Below are 18,233 nucleotides of genomic sequence, written 5' to 3'. Positions count from 1 at the left end.
TCACCTGAGTCCGAGGCTGCTGGGCTCACCAGGCTGAGCAGCTCTCGCTCCTTCTCATAGTCCCCTTTGCAGAGCAGCTGCCCCTCCTTCAGAACAAACTCGTCACCCTTCTGAAGCTGTCGCTCGCAGACACAGCAGCAGAAGCAGCTCAGGTGGTATACACTCTTCTGGGCCCGCATAACAAACTCATTGGGAGCGATGGCCTCGAAGCAGCCCCCACATTTAACAGCAAACAGCCTGGCAGCAGGAAGAAAGGAAGTACATGCACCATGAGTAAAATCTGGCTTGGTCCTGGGTCTCCCCTGAAGTCAACAGCAAAAGGAACTTCAAGAACTAGGATATGAATGTTAGAATGAAATGTATTTTAAATCCAGGTTATTTAATCCTTGAGGAGATTGCATTGAAGCATGCAGTTGAGTCACTCAAAGACTGAAGAAGGGTGTCTGACTGGATAAAGGAAATGTGGTACATATACACCATGAAATACTATGCAGCCATAAAAAGGAACAAGATCATGTCCTTTTCAGGGACATGATTGGAGCTGGAAGCCATTATCCTCACCAAACCACTGCAGGAAAAGAAAACCAAACACCACATGTTCTCACTTATAAGTGGGAGCTGAACAGTGAGAACACATGGATACAGGGAGGGGAAAACACACTCTGGGGCCTCTCAGGGGGTGGGGTGGGGGGAGGGAGAGCATTAGGAAAAATAGCTAATGCATACTGGGCTTAATACCGAGGTGATGGGCCGATAAATGCAGCAAACCATCATGGCACATATTTATCTATGTAACAAACCTGCACATCCTGCACATGTACCCCAGAACCTAAAATAAAATTAAAGATTAAAAAAGGAAGAGTATCCGAGTTAATGCCCAGAATTTATTTGCTGTGGTTCATGACACAGTGCTTTCAAAGGTTGGTCTACAGACTGGCACCAGGCAAGCTGTTCAGAATCCCTAGGGGAGCTTATTAGTTAAATTATTTCAATCAGCAATAACAATAATAAAATTGTCCAGGCCCACTCCTGTGAGAGTGTAAAAGGATGTGCCCCAGAATGTGAATTCTTAACAAGCTCTTGAGATGTGTAAGAGCTTAGATGTGTAAGCTAGTTTTTGAGAAATGGCATCCCAACTTCCCAGCCTGATATTCAATAGATTCAGCCTATCTCTCAAGACTTAACTCTTCTTTCATTTATTTTCAACAAAACAGTTAGAGTATCTATTATATATGCCAAGCCAAAAGCAGTAAGTCCTAGTGATGTGAAGATGAATAAAGGAAAATCCCCCTCAGAATTGAGTTCAGGCTAATGGAAGAGATAGACATATCCAAATAATTAAAGTAGAGGGCTGTGGGAGTACAGAGCGGGAAATAACTAACCTGCAGGGAGTGAGTGGGGGGTGCATTTAGTATGTATTCAATAAATCTAAATCAAACAAAAGACAGGAAGGAAGGCAGGCTGGCAGGCCCAAAGGGGTGGGAGGAGGGACATTCCCAGGGGAGGGAACAGCCTGTGTAAAGGCCTGGAGCCATGAACAGGCATGGATGCCCAGGTCGTAGGGTGCACTCCACCAAGTTAGAGGCAGGTACCTCCAAGAAGGTGGCAGGTGAGGTTAAGTCATGACTCAATCACACAGTAGGGAGCTGGACATCATCTGGCCAGCAATTGGGAGTATCGAATGGCTTTTTTTTTTTTGAGACACAGTCTTGCTTTGTCACCCAAGCTGGAGTACAGTGGCGTGATCCTGGCTCACTGCAATGTCCGCCTCTTGGGTTCAAGCGATTCTCCTGCCTCAGCCTCCTGAGTAGCTGGGATTACAGGTGCACACCACCACGCCCAGCTAATTTTTGTATTTTTAGTAGAGATGGGGTTTCACCATGTTGGTCAGTCTGGTCTTGAACTCCTGACCTCAAGTGATGCTCCCACCTCGGCCTCCCAAAGTGCTGGGATTACAGGCATGAGCCACCTCACTAGGCTTGAATGGTTTTTTAACATGGTAATATCCAAGTTCTGGAAAAGGAGCTCTTGGCTATATGAAAAGCGGAGTAGAAACAGAGGTAGTGAGATGAGTGAGCGGCTGGGAAATAATCAGGGTCAGGACTCATGCAGCAGAGGTAAGACAGAAAGAAGGGGGCAGAGCCTACAGCTGGGAGATAGGAAAGCATAGGGCATGGCTCCCAGGGTCCTAGTGGTCAGAGCTGGCAGGTAACGATAATGCGAAGACTCCAATATACAAAATTACTTATTTCCTACCTCTGGGACTATTTATGTCATTTCCCCATCCTAGAAATGATGTTTTCCTGTTTAACTTATCTGAACCCAAACCACCCTTCAGGACACAGCAGCTTCCATCTTCTCCTTGAATCCTGCCCTGATCTGTGCCCCCCAGCCTGAAGTGACTGCCCCTCCTTTGAATGATGATACCAGGAACTATCTCTGTGGGTCATTCCACAGTTCTCCGGAGATGTCTCAGAACTACAATATGAAAAGTGGTGGGCACTGGAGGTCTGTGCTCTGCCGCCAGCTCTACAGATAACCCTGCAAAATCTTGGGCAGGTTGTTTAGCCTGCGCCTTCATATCTCCTTTTTTCTGTCTGTTATTAAGATGTTAGGCTAGTCTCCTCCAGCTACAAAAATTCTACCATCAATTGCTTGCAACTGCTGGCTCAAAATATTATCTTACTCTTGCCTTATTATTTTACTTTTCCCATGTATATAACTTATCTTGTCAACAACTCCTATTTCAAGAACAAGGCCTATGGAATATTTATATACACTCACATATGGTGGGTGCTCAATAAAAGTTGATTTTATTTGACTCGTGGATCTAATTTGTTCACCCTCTTTCTGAAATAACATAATATATATAAACAGCCTAGCATATGAGCTGCCACATAATAGATATCCAATAAAGATGTCTCTCTTCTCTTCCTTGTCACTCCAGAGAAATAACAATTCAGGGTAACCTATGAGAAAACTAAAATTTGAAGCAGATCCCTCTGTTTCCTTTTTCTTTTTAAAATTGCTTGATGATACCATAATTGCATTTGTCAAAACTTTGGCATAAGCACAGAGACAATATACCCTAAGAATATCTCTGGGATTCATTCACTATAACATTCATTTTACTATTTCCAAAATAAAGAGGTTTTTTTTTCTTTTTTAAAGTAGTAGCAAAATAGAGGGGAAAATACTTTCAAAAACACTCTGTTTATCCCCATGTGCCAGAGGGGTCAGTAGATATGGAAAGGTCAGATGGTGTACAGGAGAGAATGTCAAGGGGGCACAGAATGGCCAGAGAGAGCAGATAAAACTCCACACCACTCTCCTCTTTATAAAGCTAGATACGAACTGACTCACAGCCTATCCAGGGAGCTGAGGCCACCGTGCTCTGCTGATGAGCCCCACCCCAGCAGGAGCTAAGAAAACAGGAACAACTGAAGAGCATTTCATATAGGCAGGCCAACTACCATGATGGCCTAAGTGTTGCCAATGCATTCACTCAAAATCTCATTCATGTACTCATTCAATCATTTATTCATTTCATTCATTCTTTCATTTATTCACAAGCATCCACTATGCACCCTGCAATATACCACACTTTGTGTCTTTACAGGGAGAGGAGAAAAGAAACCCCCATCCAAACAGCATTCATGTACATAAACAAGTACATACTGAGTGTCTGTTACGTGGTAGGCATTGTTGTAGGCACAAAAGGATACAAGACAGACAAATCCTTGACCTCATGTAGCACACGTGCTAGTGGGAGAGACAGTAAACAAACACATAAATGAATAGATAAATCATGTCTAACCTTACGGATTTACCTTTAGGGAACAGAATATAAGAACAATATAAAGCAATGTCCCATGAATATAAAATAAAATGGCATAAAGCTATCGTATATGTAATTATAATATTTAATCACCTCCCAACTCTAAATTGTGCTGGTTTATGATTCTAAGTCAATACATGTGCACTGTGTGTTTACCTTGGAAGCTTCCTGGAGGAAGGCAAGAGTTTTGAGGGTGCAATGAAGGGGAAGCTAAGGAGAAGTTCCCAGGGAGGCATTACTCACAGGTTGACACAAAAAAGGGGGCCATTCAAATTCTTTGAGTGAAGGAAGGCAAGGCTTGGAAAAGATGATGAAGCCACCTCTCAGGAAACAGCCTCCTGGGACAGGGGCCAGGCTGCATGATTGGAAGTGCATGTGCTGTCTTACTTTCAACAAAGGCCTTGAAGTACCACACCAGTTCTCCCTGCCCTTGGCCATCAGAAGCACCTCAGAATAACCTATCTCGATATGCTTCTCCTCTGCCTCTCAGTTTCAGCAAGGAAGTGAAACTGGGGGACAGTCCAAGGGGTTGGAATGGCTCGTTTATCACTAACAGTTATGATAGAGCCTGGAACTCCAGGTTCCAGCTGCCCTTCCCCTGCCCTCTCACCCAGTGCAGTTTTTCTCTCTATGTCTAAACCTCTGGCACATCAGCCCTTTGACTATTTGCCTTGACTCCCTCTCCCCTATGCTGGATACTGTCATTGGGCAGAAAATCCACCCATTTCACCCCTGGGCCCCAAGTCCCCGGTTGCTGTTTGCCAACCTGAGCAAACTAATCAATGCTTTTCCAGGAGCTGGTCAAAGGCCCTTTGTCCCCAAGCCCTCCTTCTCCTCCCCTTCCCCTGGAATTAACTGTTAAACAGACTCAAGGCAAATGCTCCCAGGGAGTCAACAAGCACTTGAGAAGCTGCAACAGCAGGTGGTAGCATCTGTGCTTGTCTAACTTCCACCCTGCTAATCTCCTCCTCTTTTTCTTGCCTTCTTAATTTCATCCCCCACTCCAAAAATTTCCCCCAAGTTGGAGAAGGGAGGGTTGGAGTGAGCTCAACAAAGAAAGCCCACCATGTTGACTCAGGAGTGGCTAGAGGAAGTGGCGGGAGTTGTCTGGGCTCAAATCCTGAAATGGTCATGGTCACTGGGGATTACAGACCAGGAAGAGCAGGGCAGTCCTGTTTTTTTCTTCTCTCCTTCTGTTTTTCCCTCCCTTTCTGGGTTCAAACCAGATCAACCTCGCCTTACTACCTTGACTCCTATTACCTTCACTAACCCCAGAGCAATTCAAGGAGAAAAGGTGCATGTGGTCCACCACCTGTGTGCCAGATGTGTACACAGCTGTATGGCTACCGCTGTGGACCCAGCTGCCGACTGTACACCTCCCACAAGTTGTTTTCTCTACGGCTCAGACAAGCAGAGAAAAGGGTTTGTTCAAAAGTCCAGGTCATAATTAAAACACAGCCTGTCTTTTCCTAATGCTCTGGATGGCATCCCCCATGGTTACTTCCCCCACTGAATGCTAATGAGACCTCACTGTGGGTTCACAGCCTGGCAGCCTGGCTGTGCCCTGGCCAGCTGGACAAGGCTTCCAGAGATGTCCAGCTCATCAAGGCATACATAACACCACCCAGCTTTCCTTGATGTTATAAATTGTCCTGCCCCTGAAAGCTCTTCAAATGATTCCTTATCTCTTCTTTGCATTTAATTCCCTCACCTGTAAAATGGGAATAACAGTATCTACCTCTTGGAAAAGCATCCAGTGCAGTACTTGTTGCAGAGACTAAGCACTCAGTGCTGTTCTTCCTCTACTGATCACTCTCTGTGGGGAAGGCTCTGGGGATGCCGTGATAAATAAGGCTGTCCCTCTCCTTAGGGAGTTCACATTCTCTGGAAGGCAGCAGACTCTAAATATATGACCTCAGTAGGATGTGTTTGGGATACGCAGAGAGAAATAGCTGGGAATAGCACAAAGGAGAGACCTTCACTTAGCTTAGACTAAAGGTCACAGAATCTTTTGTCTTACACTTTCTCTTGTTTTCCTCTTTCTCCCTGTACCTCCTCTCACTCTCCCTTTTCCACTCACTCTGCCAAGCAGGAAAATAGAAGTTGGCCGATATGCTATTCAATGCCTTGCTGACATCTCTTCTTGTACAGCTGCAAGCTATAAGATGCATAACTTTCAGTTTTGGTGAGAGAGCCTGGGTTCTCAGGCTCTGCCACTTCCAGGCAGCATGACTGGGAGAACACCACTTCATCACTTGCTGCCTCAGTTTGCTTTGATGTAAAAGGTAATAATGATGTCTTCATTTCTGGACTAATGAGGATTAAACGTACATGGAGTACTTTGTGACCTATAAGGTGTAGCACAATTTTTTTGTGCCTTTATCATTTGACCCTTGTGGATTTTTCTTTCTTGCCTCAAACATGGTTCTTGTTGCTTAAGAATTTTGTGAGTTCTGGTTGGGTGCGGTGGTTCACGCCTGTAATCCCAGCACTTTGGGAGGCCAAGGCAGGCAGATCACCTGAGGTTGGGAGGTCGAGACCAGCATGGCCAACATGGTGAAACCCCATCTCTATTAAAAATACAAAATTAGCCAGGCATGGTGGTGCACGCCTGTAATCCCAGCTACTCAGGAGGCTGAGGCAGGAGAATCTCTTGAACCCGGGAGGCAGAGGTTGCGGTGAGCTGAGATCTCACCATTGCACTCCAGCCTGGGCAACAAGAGAGAAAGAGCAAAACTCCGTCTCAAAAAAAAAAAAAGAGTTAAAGAGTTCCATTCTAAGAGAACACTTCCTCCGCAGCATGAGCCCTTCCACTGACTCCTCCCTGCTTTGACATGTGCATGACTGCATCTCCAGAGCATAGTGCTGACCCAGAAGATGAACCAAGGAGACACACTGCTCATGGTGCAGGCAGAACATGCTCCTTACTCCAAGCCATGGGCCTCTCACCCTCTCTCCAACATGGGCCAAGATCATCGAACTGAAGCAGTGTTTCTTGTAACCAAACTCAGTCATCCTGCCCTAGGTGAGGTGTCGGGGAAAGAACACAGGACTTGGAATGAGAAACCTGGGCTCAAAAGTGTTGCCTTTTCCAAGATGCCTCAGAAAAGCCACCATCTTTCCCCGAATCTTGGTTATCTTATCATCCATTTCAGAGTTGTCTAGAACTTAGAGGCTGAGGGGGAAGGATGACTCTGTTTCCTAGGTCTCCACACACTTTCAACCAGAGAAACCCACTTCATTCACATCTAAATTCAGGTCTCCAGATAGCGTTTTAACATGACACTGCCTTGCTATGGTAATTCTTGAACAAAATCTTCTCCAGAAACATATCATTCAAATATATATAAATATAAAACAGCTAAAGCCAAAAGACATGATATCTATTCTATTAATACAAGAGTATCACTGGAAGACAACATTTTGCTCCTAAGACACATTGGAAACCCACTAGGCTGGATAATTTCTTACTCCCATTTTTATATTTCAAGTTTTTATTACAGGAGTTGAGAAGCCTCCTCTGTAACCAAGGAGACAAGAAGGTTTCAAAAGCAGACATGAAGGGTTGATGCCTGAGAAACTACTAGCAGACAAGTCTATGACAATCAACAAAGAAGCACCGAACTTCGGGATGCAAAGCACACTCCTGTACTGCAGGCATTACAGTCTCCACACAAGATGACAACCAACCGAGACACTCTAGGGACTCCTGGATTTTGATGCCTGTTGTGTAATCTTAGGAAAATCACCCTACCATTCTGAACACCAGTGTCTTCATCGTTAGAATATATTTCAACTCCAAAAATCATATTTCTGCAAAGGAAGGGGGCTTATGGAGGACAGGAAAAAAAGAATTAATCTTTATTGAATACCCACTCAGTGCTAGAAAGTGTGATATTCTTTTTATCCATTATCTAACTAAATTTGTGGGATAGGGGTAAATAGAACCATTTTATGAACTCAAAGAGAATCTGACCATATTTCAGTTCTCTCCGTAAGAGAGAGCCACTCTGGGATGGCGAACTCATGGGTCCTGTTTTGTATTTCTCTCCCACATGCTCTCTAGCACTGTCTTCATAGGAGAAACATGTAGAAAGATCAAGCAGTTAAGATGGCAGCCTCAGCTCATGAGAGAGTCACAAGACAGGCCCATGGTTTTGTAGAAGGTCCTGAGACGAGACTCCACTGCAGACATGTAGGTAGGTGAAAGGCAGGAGTTAAAAAAGAAAGTTGATCCCTTTAGGCTACTCAGCTCATGGACCCCAAAATACCTGAAGGGATTTCTGAAAGAGGCCTACCCTCTATGGGTGTGGGTTAGGAACAAATAGTGTGTGGGGACACTCTGACCCAACACCACCAGCCAAGAGTCTACTGTGACTCCAAAGAGATTGGGAAACAAGACAAATCTTGCTGGAACCCTATTCCCTGGGGAGCCTGGTAAGTCGGGTCATTCTTTTCAAGATATAGGCAGAAATGTAGCCAATGGGGACAGGGTTGGACCCAGGAAAACCTGAGGAAATCCACCCAGAAAGAGGCTAAGATCTCATTAACCTCATCCCAAAGTCCTGCAGACCTTAAAGAGAGCTTCTTAAAGCCTCCATACCATAGACAAACAAGTAGAAGGATGGAGGACAAAGCAAATCCATGAAAAACCCTGATGCCAGTTTGAGCCAACTGTAGTGTACTGCGTTTGCCCCACCAAAATAAGAAATCACAGCCATCTGTAGCTTTGGACAGTAGTCTACTACAGATCAGCTGTCTTTCTCCAGGCACCACCGATATGAGTTTTGATAAGGTATATGAACCCTCTGGTTTAGAAAGTAAGAGAGTGTTTGGGGCTCTTTAACGAGGCAGGAATCTGTGTATCATTCAGTTTCCACCTCTCCACCAGGGGGCAGCATAGCAGCATTCATTCAGTGCCATGTTGACTTGGTAACTGAGGTCATCCAGGCAGAGACAGGGATTGGCCATAAGCCAAAACTGTCTGCCGGAAAATCTGCTGCTGGGAGTCTGGGAGACCATGTGGCTAAACTGAAGGAGAGATGGTGAGAGAAGAGTATTCAAAAGTATTGAGAACCAAAAGCATGGCTTGTGGCCTTAGAAGTAGTGACACAAGCAACCTTGTCAGCTGGCTCAAGGTCTCTGTCCTTGAGGCTGAGCCAACAACACCACAATAAGCAACTGAGCACATGGTCCTGGGGCGGTGGGAAAGTCTGCATGGACAATAGAGTGGCAGGATCTTCTATAGGAGACAGTCTCAAGACTCTGCAGTGGTGAGAAAATGGGAAACAATAAGTGGCTGGCAGAGCCAATCAGGGTCTCTGTCTGCCTGCAGCTCCTGGGGAGCTATAAGGAGGACCATACAATGGGATGAACGAGTGGGAGCGAGAACTGCTAAGTATGATGTCTGCACGTCCCAGAGGCTCCGGGAGGCACTGGTCTCACCAAGAAGGGCAGGATAATGCACATGGTTTTTCATCTATCACAAATGTTGCTGGCAATGGGTGGTTTCTACCTTGAAATGGTAGACTAACTGCTTTTCTTGTTCTCACAAAGTGTCCATTCCAGACTCAGCAAGACATTGTGGGAAGAGGACAGCTTTTGACATCTGATAAAACCTGGATTCAAACCTTGATTAAGAACTTGATCAAGTTACAAACTCTCTTGGAGCCTCAGCTTCTTTATCTCTAAAAATGAGATCATAACAACCTTATAAGATATTTTAGAGATTAAGTAAAATAGTGTATTTTAAGTATCTGACACATACTAGTTGCTCTCGATAAGTGGTACTCATTAACTGCCTTTATTAAAATCAGTTTACCATATCTGCCCATGTAAATATTTATATAAGATAATTTATTTCAAGACAGTCAATTGAGCCAAAAACAGAACTTTACATGTATCTCAAGGCTCTGTCCCTCATTATTATACCAAATCAAATCAAACTTCAACCAGCCTTTCATATATTACTGGAGAAGACACCAACAAACAAATATGAAAGGCCAAACACTTGAGAGGAAACTGAGGGTACATCTCATTCAGGCAGCTATGGCTATGGTCTACCCTAACCCAAGGTCAATATTGACACCAGCCACGAGTGTTGACCCACACACAAATTCATTGCCTAACACCCAGCATATGTTCAGGAAGTTGTCAGCTCCATGTTTAGCCAACCACAGCCAACAGTTGCTATTTGGTTAATGCTGACACTATCTGGCAAATATTTGAAACAGACCCTTTCCCCACATCATTTTGGTTCTCAGATGACTGCTTCTTACAGAGGCTGCTGACTATTGTTGGACATGTATTGAGACATCCCTATCCTTGCCTTGCTTCCCTGGCTATCTGACTTCCTGTCCACCAAGAGACCAGTCAACCTCTTTCCTCATATTACAAATGGAAAGAAACCAAGGCCAATAAAGGGGCAATAATCTACCCCAGACCACAAAGAAAGCTATGATTGCTGAGAGGACCAGACAGAGCTTGAGACTTAGTCAATGATCAGGAAACTAAAGAGATTATAACATGGCCCAATGAGAGATGAAAAGGTACTCCTCCAGGCTCTTAAGCAGTGTTCTGAACAACTAAATGAGGAGACAATGTCAGACAAGCTGAATGAGTGCGCTGTGTGTGGGACAGTGAGTCTCTCCCACTCAGAAGCTTTCTTTTCCTCCCCTCTTCTTCTTTGTTGAAACCTGAAAAGCATGAGTCAAGCCCTAGAGCAAAAGACTGTGGTGAAAGTGTGTATTTCAATAACTCAAGCCAAGGTGGCACAACTTATAGACTTTGCATATTGTCACACAGACAGGCACAAATGGCAAGAAACATAAAACAGACATATGGAAAATATATGTTTTCCTTTTAGGGAGTTAAGGTTTGGTTTCCTTTGAAAATGTCAGTTTTCCTTTCCCTTCATCCTCATTAGCCTCCTGGGACACTTTTAAACATATCCAGCAAACAACGGAGCAGGAGAAATGAGGTATTTTTAGCTGATATTCTGGGCACAGATTCCTATTGTTCCACAATTTTTGGCTTGGCTGGATGGCACGTGGCCAATACAATGTACACTCTTGCAAAGAATGTATGTTTCCTGGGCTGTGTGTGTGTGTGCGTGTGTGTGTGTATGTGTGTGTGATAATAGGAAGGACAAGGGTTTTACTGATGGTGTTTTGATGGGAAAAATTCTGGGATACTAACAGGGGGCCACATCAAACTCTCCATGAATCCTGTTTGCTTTGGTCAACATCACTTTTCACTTATTATTACCATTGTGCTATATGTCCAAAAAAAAAATTTTTTTTAAGCCATAGTGTCACAAATGAAGAGCTCCTAGAATCAACTGTTTCCAGCAGTACTATATTAGGAACTAAAAGTATTCTGAAAACCAATGATTACGTTCCCAAATCATCTGGTGCACTGCCTAGCATATAACAATGTTCAAAACACTGACAGTTATGATGATCTTCCTCCTACTTATACATGACTCCTGTTCTCAAGGGTCACCCAGTCTTGTAGGGGAGACAAACAAGAAAAGAAAAGCATCCACTGACAATCTGAGTAAAAATCTCCCTGTGGCATAAAAACCACAGGGAGCTGCTATAAGGCTTTCCCTTTCTAACTGATGGGTGGAAAATATATCTGGATTATTTGAATTTCCAGAATGCCTTTAGTTCAACGATCTCAAAGCACATGCAATCTTGTATAAACATCTTAGCTCTGAAATAATTGAAAAGGGGGTCAGATTCTATGATCTTATTCAATTACACTCATTTTTCAGAGGACAAAACTGGCATAACAGCAGAATGTGGCACATTATGCACACTCCAAAATCCAGCAGTAATGGAGCCTGTGTACAGAAGCTCGGGGTCCTGAAACCCCAAAGCAGCCTCTTTATCACAGAACTATGTTGCCTTCCTTTCATGTTAGACTTCAGGTGTCTTGAGAACTCCACGGAAGTTTCAATAAAGTCTGATCCAGTGGAAGTGACACAGTTCTTGTTTCTTGATTTTTTTTTTTTTTCTTTTTTTTGTGAGACAGAGTCTTGCTCTGTCGCCTGGGTTGGAGTGCAGTGGCCAGATCTCAGCTCACTGCAAGTTCTGCCTTCCGGGTTTACGCCATTCTCCTGCCTCAGCCTCCCAAGTAGCTGGGACTACAGGTGCCCGCCACCTCGCCTGGCTAGTTTTTTGGGTTTGTTTTGTTTTGTATTGTTTTGTTTTGTTTTGTATTTTTTAGTAGAGATGGGGTTTCACCATGTTAGCCAGGATGGTCTCGATCTCCTGACCTTGTAATCCGCCCGTCTCGGCCTCCCAAAGTGCTGGGATTACAGGCTTGAGCCACCGCGCCAGGCCTGTTTCTTGATTTTTAAAAATATTTGTATCCTTCAATTTTTTAACCCATTTTATTCTTCAACTCTCTCCCTATCCTTCCATTTCAACTCTCCTTCCACCCACTAAAAACTGGAAAGCACCATACCCTTTATGATGGCTACTCTCAAAGAGATAAGAAAGTAACAGGTGTTGGGTGTAAAGAAATTGGAACTCTTGTGCATTGTCAGTGGAAACGTAAAATGGTGCAGTGCTGTGGAATATAGTATGGAGGTTCCTCAAAAAATTAAAAGTAGAATTACCATGTGATCTAGCAATCTACTTCTGCATATATAGCCAAAATGATTGAAAACAAGGACTCAAGGAGATGTTTGTATGCCCAAGTTCACAGCAGCATTATGCACAGTAGCCAAGAGGTGAAAGCAGCTCAGGTGTCACTGACAGATGAACAGATAAACAAAATGTGGTATATGCCTACAATGAAATATTATTCAGCCTTAAAAAGGAAGAAAATTCTAACATACACTACGACATAATGAGGATATTATGATAAGTGAAATAAGACATTCGCAAAAGACAAATACAGTATGATGGTACTTAGGAAGTTCCTAGAGTAGTCAAATTCAGTGAGATGAAAGTAGAACAGTTGCTTCCAGGAAAAGAAAATGAAGAGGTACTATTTAATGAGCATAGAGTTTTAGTTTGCAAGATAAAAAGATGTATGTGGATGGAGAGTGGTGATAGTAGCACAACAGTATGAATGTACTTAATGCCACTGAACTGTACACTTAATAATGGTTGAGATGATAAATTTCATGTTAGGTGTATTTTATCATACTTTTTTTAAAAAAATGATTTTTTTTAACTGAAAGACACAATCATTATTTATGCTCTACCTTCTCTAACCAAAATACAGGTGATTATGTTCCCAAGTGAAACTCACCAGCCTCCCTTGCAGCTAGGGGTAGCCATGTGAGGTAGTACATGGATTCTATTGGTGAGAAAAGCTCTAGAAAAGCTACTGTTTTCTCAATAAAATGAGACAATCTCAGCTGGTGCATACATTTTCCTCTTTACCCTTTCCCTTTTTTTTCTGCCTGGAATTAAAATGCAATACTTAGAGATGAAACAGCTATCTTGGGACTAAGAGAATGAAAGCTACCTGTTAAGAATGCAGAGAAAGAAGAAAGAAGCCTGAATTCTTGAAAACTTCCTTGAGCAGTTACACCTTCATTGGACTTCCTACTTCTTGACTCCCTCTTAGTGAGAAAAATTAAAGCTCTCTTTGATTAAATTAGTCAAGACAGAATTATATGATGCCAAATGCAGTCCTGCTCTAATCTCTTCATATTGACTTGCTAAAGGGATATCCTCTTCCCACCTGATGTCTTGAATGTCCTACACTGCTATCTAGGGCTAACTCTTCCACTTAGGTGCTAAAGTTTGTCACTTCATGCTTACTCAAAAACTACATCATATATTCTTCCTCTTTGCAAATATGTTTTACAATTTTTTTCTTGTTTCTCCCATTTTGGGAAAAAATACCCTTCTCTTGATTCCATTTCCTCTACCAGCTACCTTTTCATTTATCTGATGACCTTTGTAGAAAAAAAATTGTTTAAATTACTTCTATTTACTATCTCCAGTTCCTCTCTTTTTAGACGAATCCAATCAGGTGCTTATCCCACCCTTTCTAACAAAACTGTCTTGAAAAGGTCACTAATGCCCTCCATAGTGTTTAGTCCTCACCATACTAAGCCCGTCAGCAGGCTTGGACATCATCAGTCATTTGGCTTTCAGGACTGCTCACTCCTGATTTTCCTCCCACCTCACTGGTTACTCCTGCTTTGTTCTCCCTTACCAGTTTCTCTTCATCTCCCTGACCATGAAATGTTTAGTTTTCTTTATCTACACTCACTCCCCTTATTGACCTTAGCCAGTCCCATTACTTTAAATATCATACATTTGCTAAATGATTTTGACATTTCTATCTCCACCCCAGCTTGCTCTTTTAAATCGAACTTGTATACCCAACTACCTACTCAACATCTTCACTTGGATTTCTAATCACAGTATCAAATGTAACAAAACCAAAATAAAATTCCTGATCTTTTCGCACCCACCTCACCCTGGCTCAAATCTGCTCCAACTACAACCTCTCCATTTCCATTGATGGATGGTACCTACATCTTACCTTTTGCTCAAGACAAACATCGTGGACTCATTCTTGACTTCTTTATCCTCCACGTCTCATATCCAATGTGCCAACAAGCAATTTCTGCTCCATCCTCAAAGAATAGCCAGGATAGTCGTTTCTCATTATCTCACAGCTCCCACTATAGTCCTGCCTCCACCGTATCTTCCCTGGGTTACCTCTACAACCTCCTCAATGGACCACTTGCTTCCTCTTGTTACCTGCTATGCTGATCTTCAGCACAGCACTCAGGGTTATCCTACTACCTAAGTCAGATCATGTCCCTCATCTGCGATCTAGCAATCTATTTCATTCCCATTTTACAGACAAGAAAACAAAGACTTATGAAGGTTTAAATAATGTGCTCAATTTTACACAGCTAGTGTTTGGGGGTGCCAGGATTTAAATCAAGTCTGCCATTATATCACTGCCTAACTTAGCTTTGGGGGTTGTCCTCATCAAATGGTAGGATGGTATTTTGCAAATTAAAAGCTCTGTGTGACTGCAAGGTAGTACTACCACCATTATCAACACAAGCTCCTGATATGGTAGTGCTGAATGAAGAAGGTTATCAATTACATTGAAATATTTTACCTAGAAAGGAAAGGCAAGAGTTTCCTCTCCAATACTTGAAAGAAAACCCAGACTGAGATCAATAAACCCGGATGAGTCTAACCCAGGAGAGGATCAACTTTGTGACTTATGCTGAAACAAGCAAGGAGGGACTGGGTAAAAATAGAAAAACCAGGAGGAATGGTGGCATCCTGCACACAGCCCCCACCACCACCCCAACCACAAAACTCATGTGCAAGTCTGCAATATAATTTTCATCTTGGATGCCTTTCATATGGCTCTGCTCCCCATACCCAGCTCCATTCAGAGGATTAAAGAAGAGGGACAGACATGAGTAGCTAGAGAACCACAAAAATCTCTGTGAAACAGGATTCTTGGTTTAAAATCACAGTGACAAGTTATGTGTACAGACATGCATAAAGCATGCATATGCTCACACACATGCACGCACACACACACACATACATGCTGCCTTAGACTAGCGATCCACACAGCATGCTACAGCCAGAAGTTTGGGGAGGAATTTTTAATGATAGCCCCTCCCAACCATGGAAATAAATAATGACAAGTTAGGGTGTCCTCAACCAGAGGAAGTCTTCAAGAGAGCACGACCTTTGAGGGATGTCTGTATTTTGCTGCGGCAGTGCACTCTCAGATCTTACAAGGTGAAACTAAAGGGAATGCTGATATAGGAAAAGGAGGTCTAGTGCGGTGGCTCATGCCTACAATCCCAGCACTTTAGGAGGCTGAAGCAGGAGGATCGCTTGAGCCCAAGAGTTTGAGACCAGCCTGGGCAACTTGGGGAGACCCCGTCTCAATAAAAAAAATTTGAAAATTAGCCAGGTGTGGTCATGTGTGCCTGTAGTCCCAGCTACTTGACAGGCTGAGGTGGGAGGATTACTTGAGCCCAGGAGGTCGAGGCTGCAGTGAGCCATGTTCAAGCCACTCTACTCCAGCTTGGGAGACAGAGCAATACCCTGTCTCGAAATTAAAAAGGAAGCCCAGGTGCGGTGGCTCACGCCTGTAATCCCAGCACTTTGGGAGGCCAAGGCAGGCAGATCACAAAGTCAGGAGATCGAGACCATCCTGGCTAACACGGTGAAACCCCGTCTCTACTAAAAGTACAAAAAATTAGCCGAGCGTGTTGGTGGGCGCCTGTAGTCCCAGCTACTCAGGAGGCTGAGGCAGGAGAATGGCGGGAACCCGGGGGGTGGAGCTTGCAGTGAGTCAAGATTGTGCCACTGCACTCAAGCCTGGGTGACAGTGTGAGACTCCATCTCAAAAAAAAAAAAAAAAGGAAAAGGAAAAGAAGCCCCAGGAGTCCACCCCTTCCTTGCTTGGGACCTTCAGGTTCCAAGTTACAATCGCAAAAATAGGAAGCTGCAGACCTGCTCCTCCAAGTCAAAAGATAAGGCCAGAGGCTTCTCTTGCTGGTTCCAAGAGAAATACCTGCCTCTATCATTCAGTGACTGGCAGATTACCTAGAGCCAGGCACAAGGGCAGGGAGCCTTTTGTCTTTTGGCAAAGGAAGAGGCAGAGGAGTTCTTGTGGAGTTCCCTTTCACAAGGCTTGTAGACACTGCCCCAGTCATCCAGGAAGAAGAGACTTCTCTGTCACTCAAACACGAGTGCCTCTCTGAGCCCTGCACATCTTTCCACTGTGAACAGGGAGCCATACACACTGGCATCAACCTCCATTGCACTGTACCAACGAGAGCTACCCTGGAAAAAAACGTAGTCATTGTTATTGTCGTTGAAATGTATTGTTATCTAGACTTCAGTCATGGGCTGAATCCCTCCAAGAACAGGTCAGTACCTTACCTCCATGAAGAAAAATATTCCTTTCCCAAACTGCATGAGATGGGCAGAGAGAAAAGGCGTAGACAAAACCCATACAACAGCTTCACCAACCAGGAAACAACTTAAAGCTCATGACCAACTAATTTATAGGCACAACTGGGAGAAATATGACTTTCATAGCACCTCCCACAAAGGGACACAAAGATCCTTATAATTAGTAAATAGTGAAAAAGGTAATTGGGGAACCTAAATGATTGATTATTTAAGGAAGGGGTTTTATTCATATAAACAACAAATGTTTATTGGGTGCCCATGATTCTAGCTGCTAATATTGAGGTACTACTCCAGGTTCTAGGAATGTAACAGTAAACACACTAGGGGAAAATCCTTGACCTTGGAGTTTACATTTGATAGAAAACAAATAGGTACCAACGAAATGTCAGATGAGTGCAATGGATGAAAATGAAGGAGTAAAGGAGGATGAGAAGTGCCAGTTCTGTGGGAGTTATAATTTTCCCTGGAAAACTGATGTTAAAGCAAAGAGCTGAAGGAGCTGATAAGGAATTAGCCTTACCAATATCTGTGGGAAGAGCATTCTAGGCAGAGAAAACAGCAGGAGCAGAAGCCCTGAGGTAGAAGTAGGACCAGCATTTTGGACAAATAGTAGAGTGCAGTGTGGCTGTGGCAAAGATGGGGCAAAGAAAAGAGAGGTAAGAGCTGAGATTAGAGAACTCACAAGGGAAAGGCTGGATAGGTCAGAGAAACCTTGTAGATCACAGGGAGGACTTCAGCTTTTCCTCTGGAAACCAGGGGAGGGCATTTTGCAAAGAAATGACATGCTGGATGAACTAATTATCTTTCCTTCTCTCTTTCTTTCTTTCTCTCTCTTTCTTTCTTTCTCTCTCTCTATCTCTCTTTCTTTCTCTCTCTCTATCTCTCTTTCTTTCTTTCTCTTTTCCTTCCTTCCTTCCTTTATTTATTGAGGTGAAATTCATAGATTTCAAAGGGAACAATTCTATGATATTCAGTACATTCAGGATGTAATACAACTACCACCTCTGTCTAGTTCCAAAACATTTCCATCATTTCCACATAAAACCCTTTTCCCATTGAGCAGTTTCCCCCCATTTTCCCTGTTGTCAAATGTGGGCCACCACCAATCTGAGTTCTGTCTCTACTAATATACCTGATCTGGATATTTTATATATGTTTAATCATATAATATGTGGACTTTTGTGCCTATCTTCTTTCACCTAGCATAATGTTTTCTAGGTTCATTGCATTCAGCAGCATATATCGAGGTACATGTGTTCAGTAGCATGTGTCAATACTCCATTTTTTATGGCTAAATAATATTCCATTGTATGATAGACCACATTTTGTTTATCCAATCAATCATCCATTCACGCACATTCGTGCTGTTTCCACCTTTTGTGGTGAATAGTGCTGTTATGAACCTATGTGCATATGTAGTTATCTGAATGCCTGTTTTCAATTCTTTCATC

The 18,233-nt window shown here is 43.3% G+C and overlaps 1 protein-coding gene across 2 annotated transcripts in view; it reads right to left on the bottom strand.

The window, feature by feature from the left end:
• Positions 1-18,233, bottom strand: part of LMX1A (LIM homeobox transcription factor 1 alpha) — a 154,146-nt gene that overhangs the window by 47,584 nt on the left and 88,329 nt on the right. For both annotated transcript variants that reach the window (XM_025403483.1, XM_025403474.1), the window contains exon 4: positions 5-237. In XM_025403483.1, coding sequence (XP_025259268.1) covers positions 5-237 — 233 coding nt within the window. The remainder of the gene's footprint in view (positions 1-4; positions 238-18,233) is intronic.

This window comes from Theropithecus gelada, chromosome 1 (genome assembly GCF_003255815.1).
Source record: "Theropithecus gelada isolate Dixy chromosome 1, Tgel_1.0, whole genome shotgun sequence".
Lineage (NCBI taxonomy): Eukaryota > Metazoa > Chordata > Mammalia > Primates > Cercopithecidae > Theropithecus > Theropithecus gelada.
This window is presented reverse-complemented; position numbering and strand designations above follow the sequence as displayed.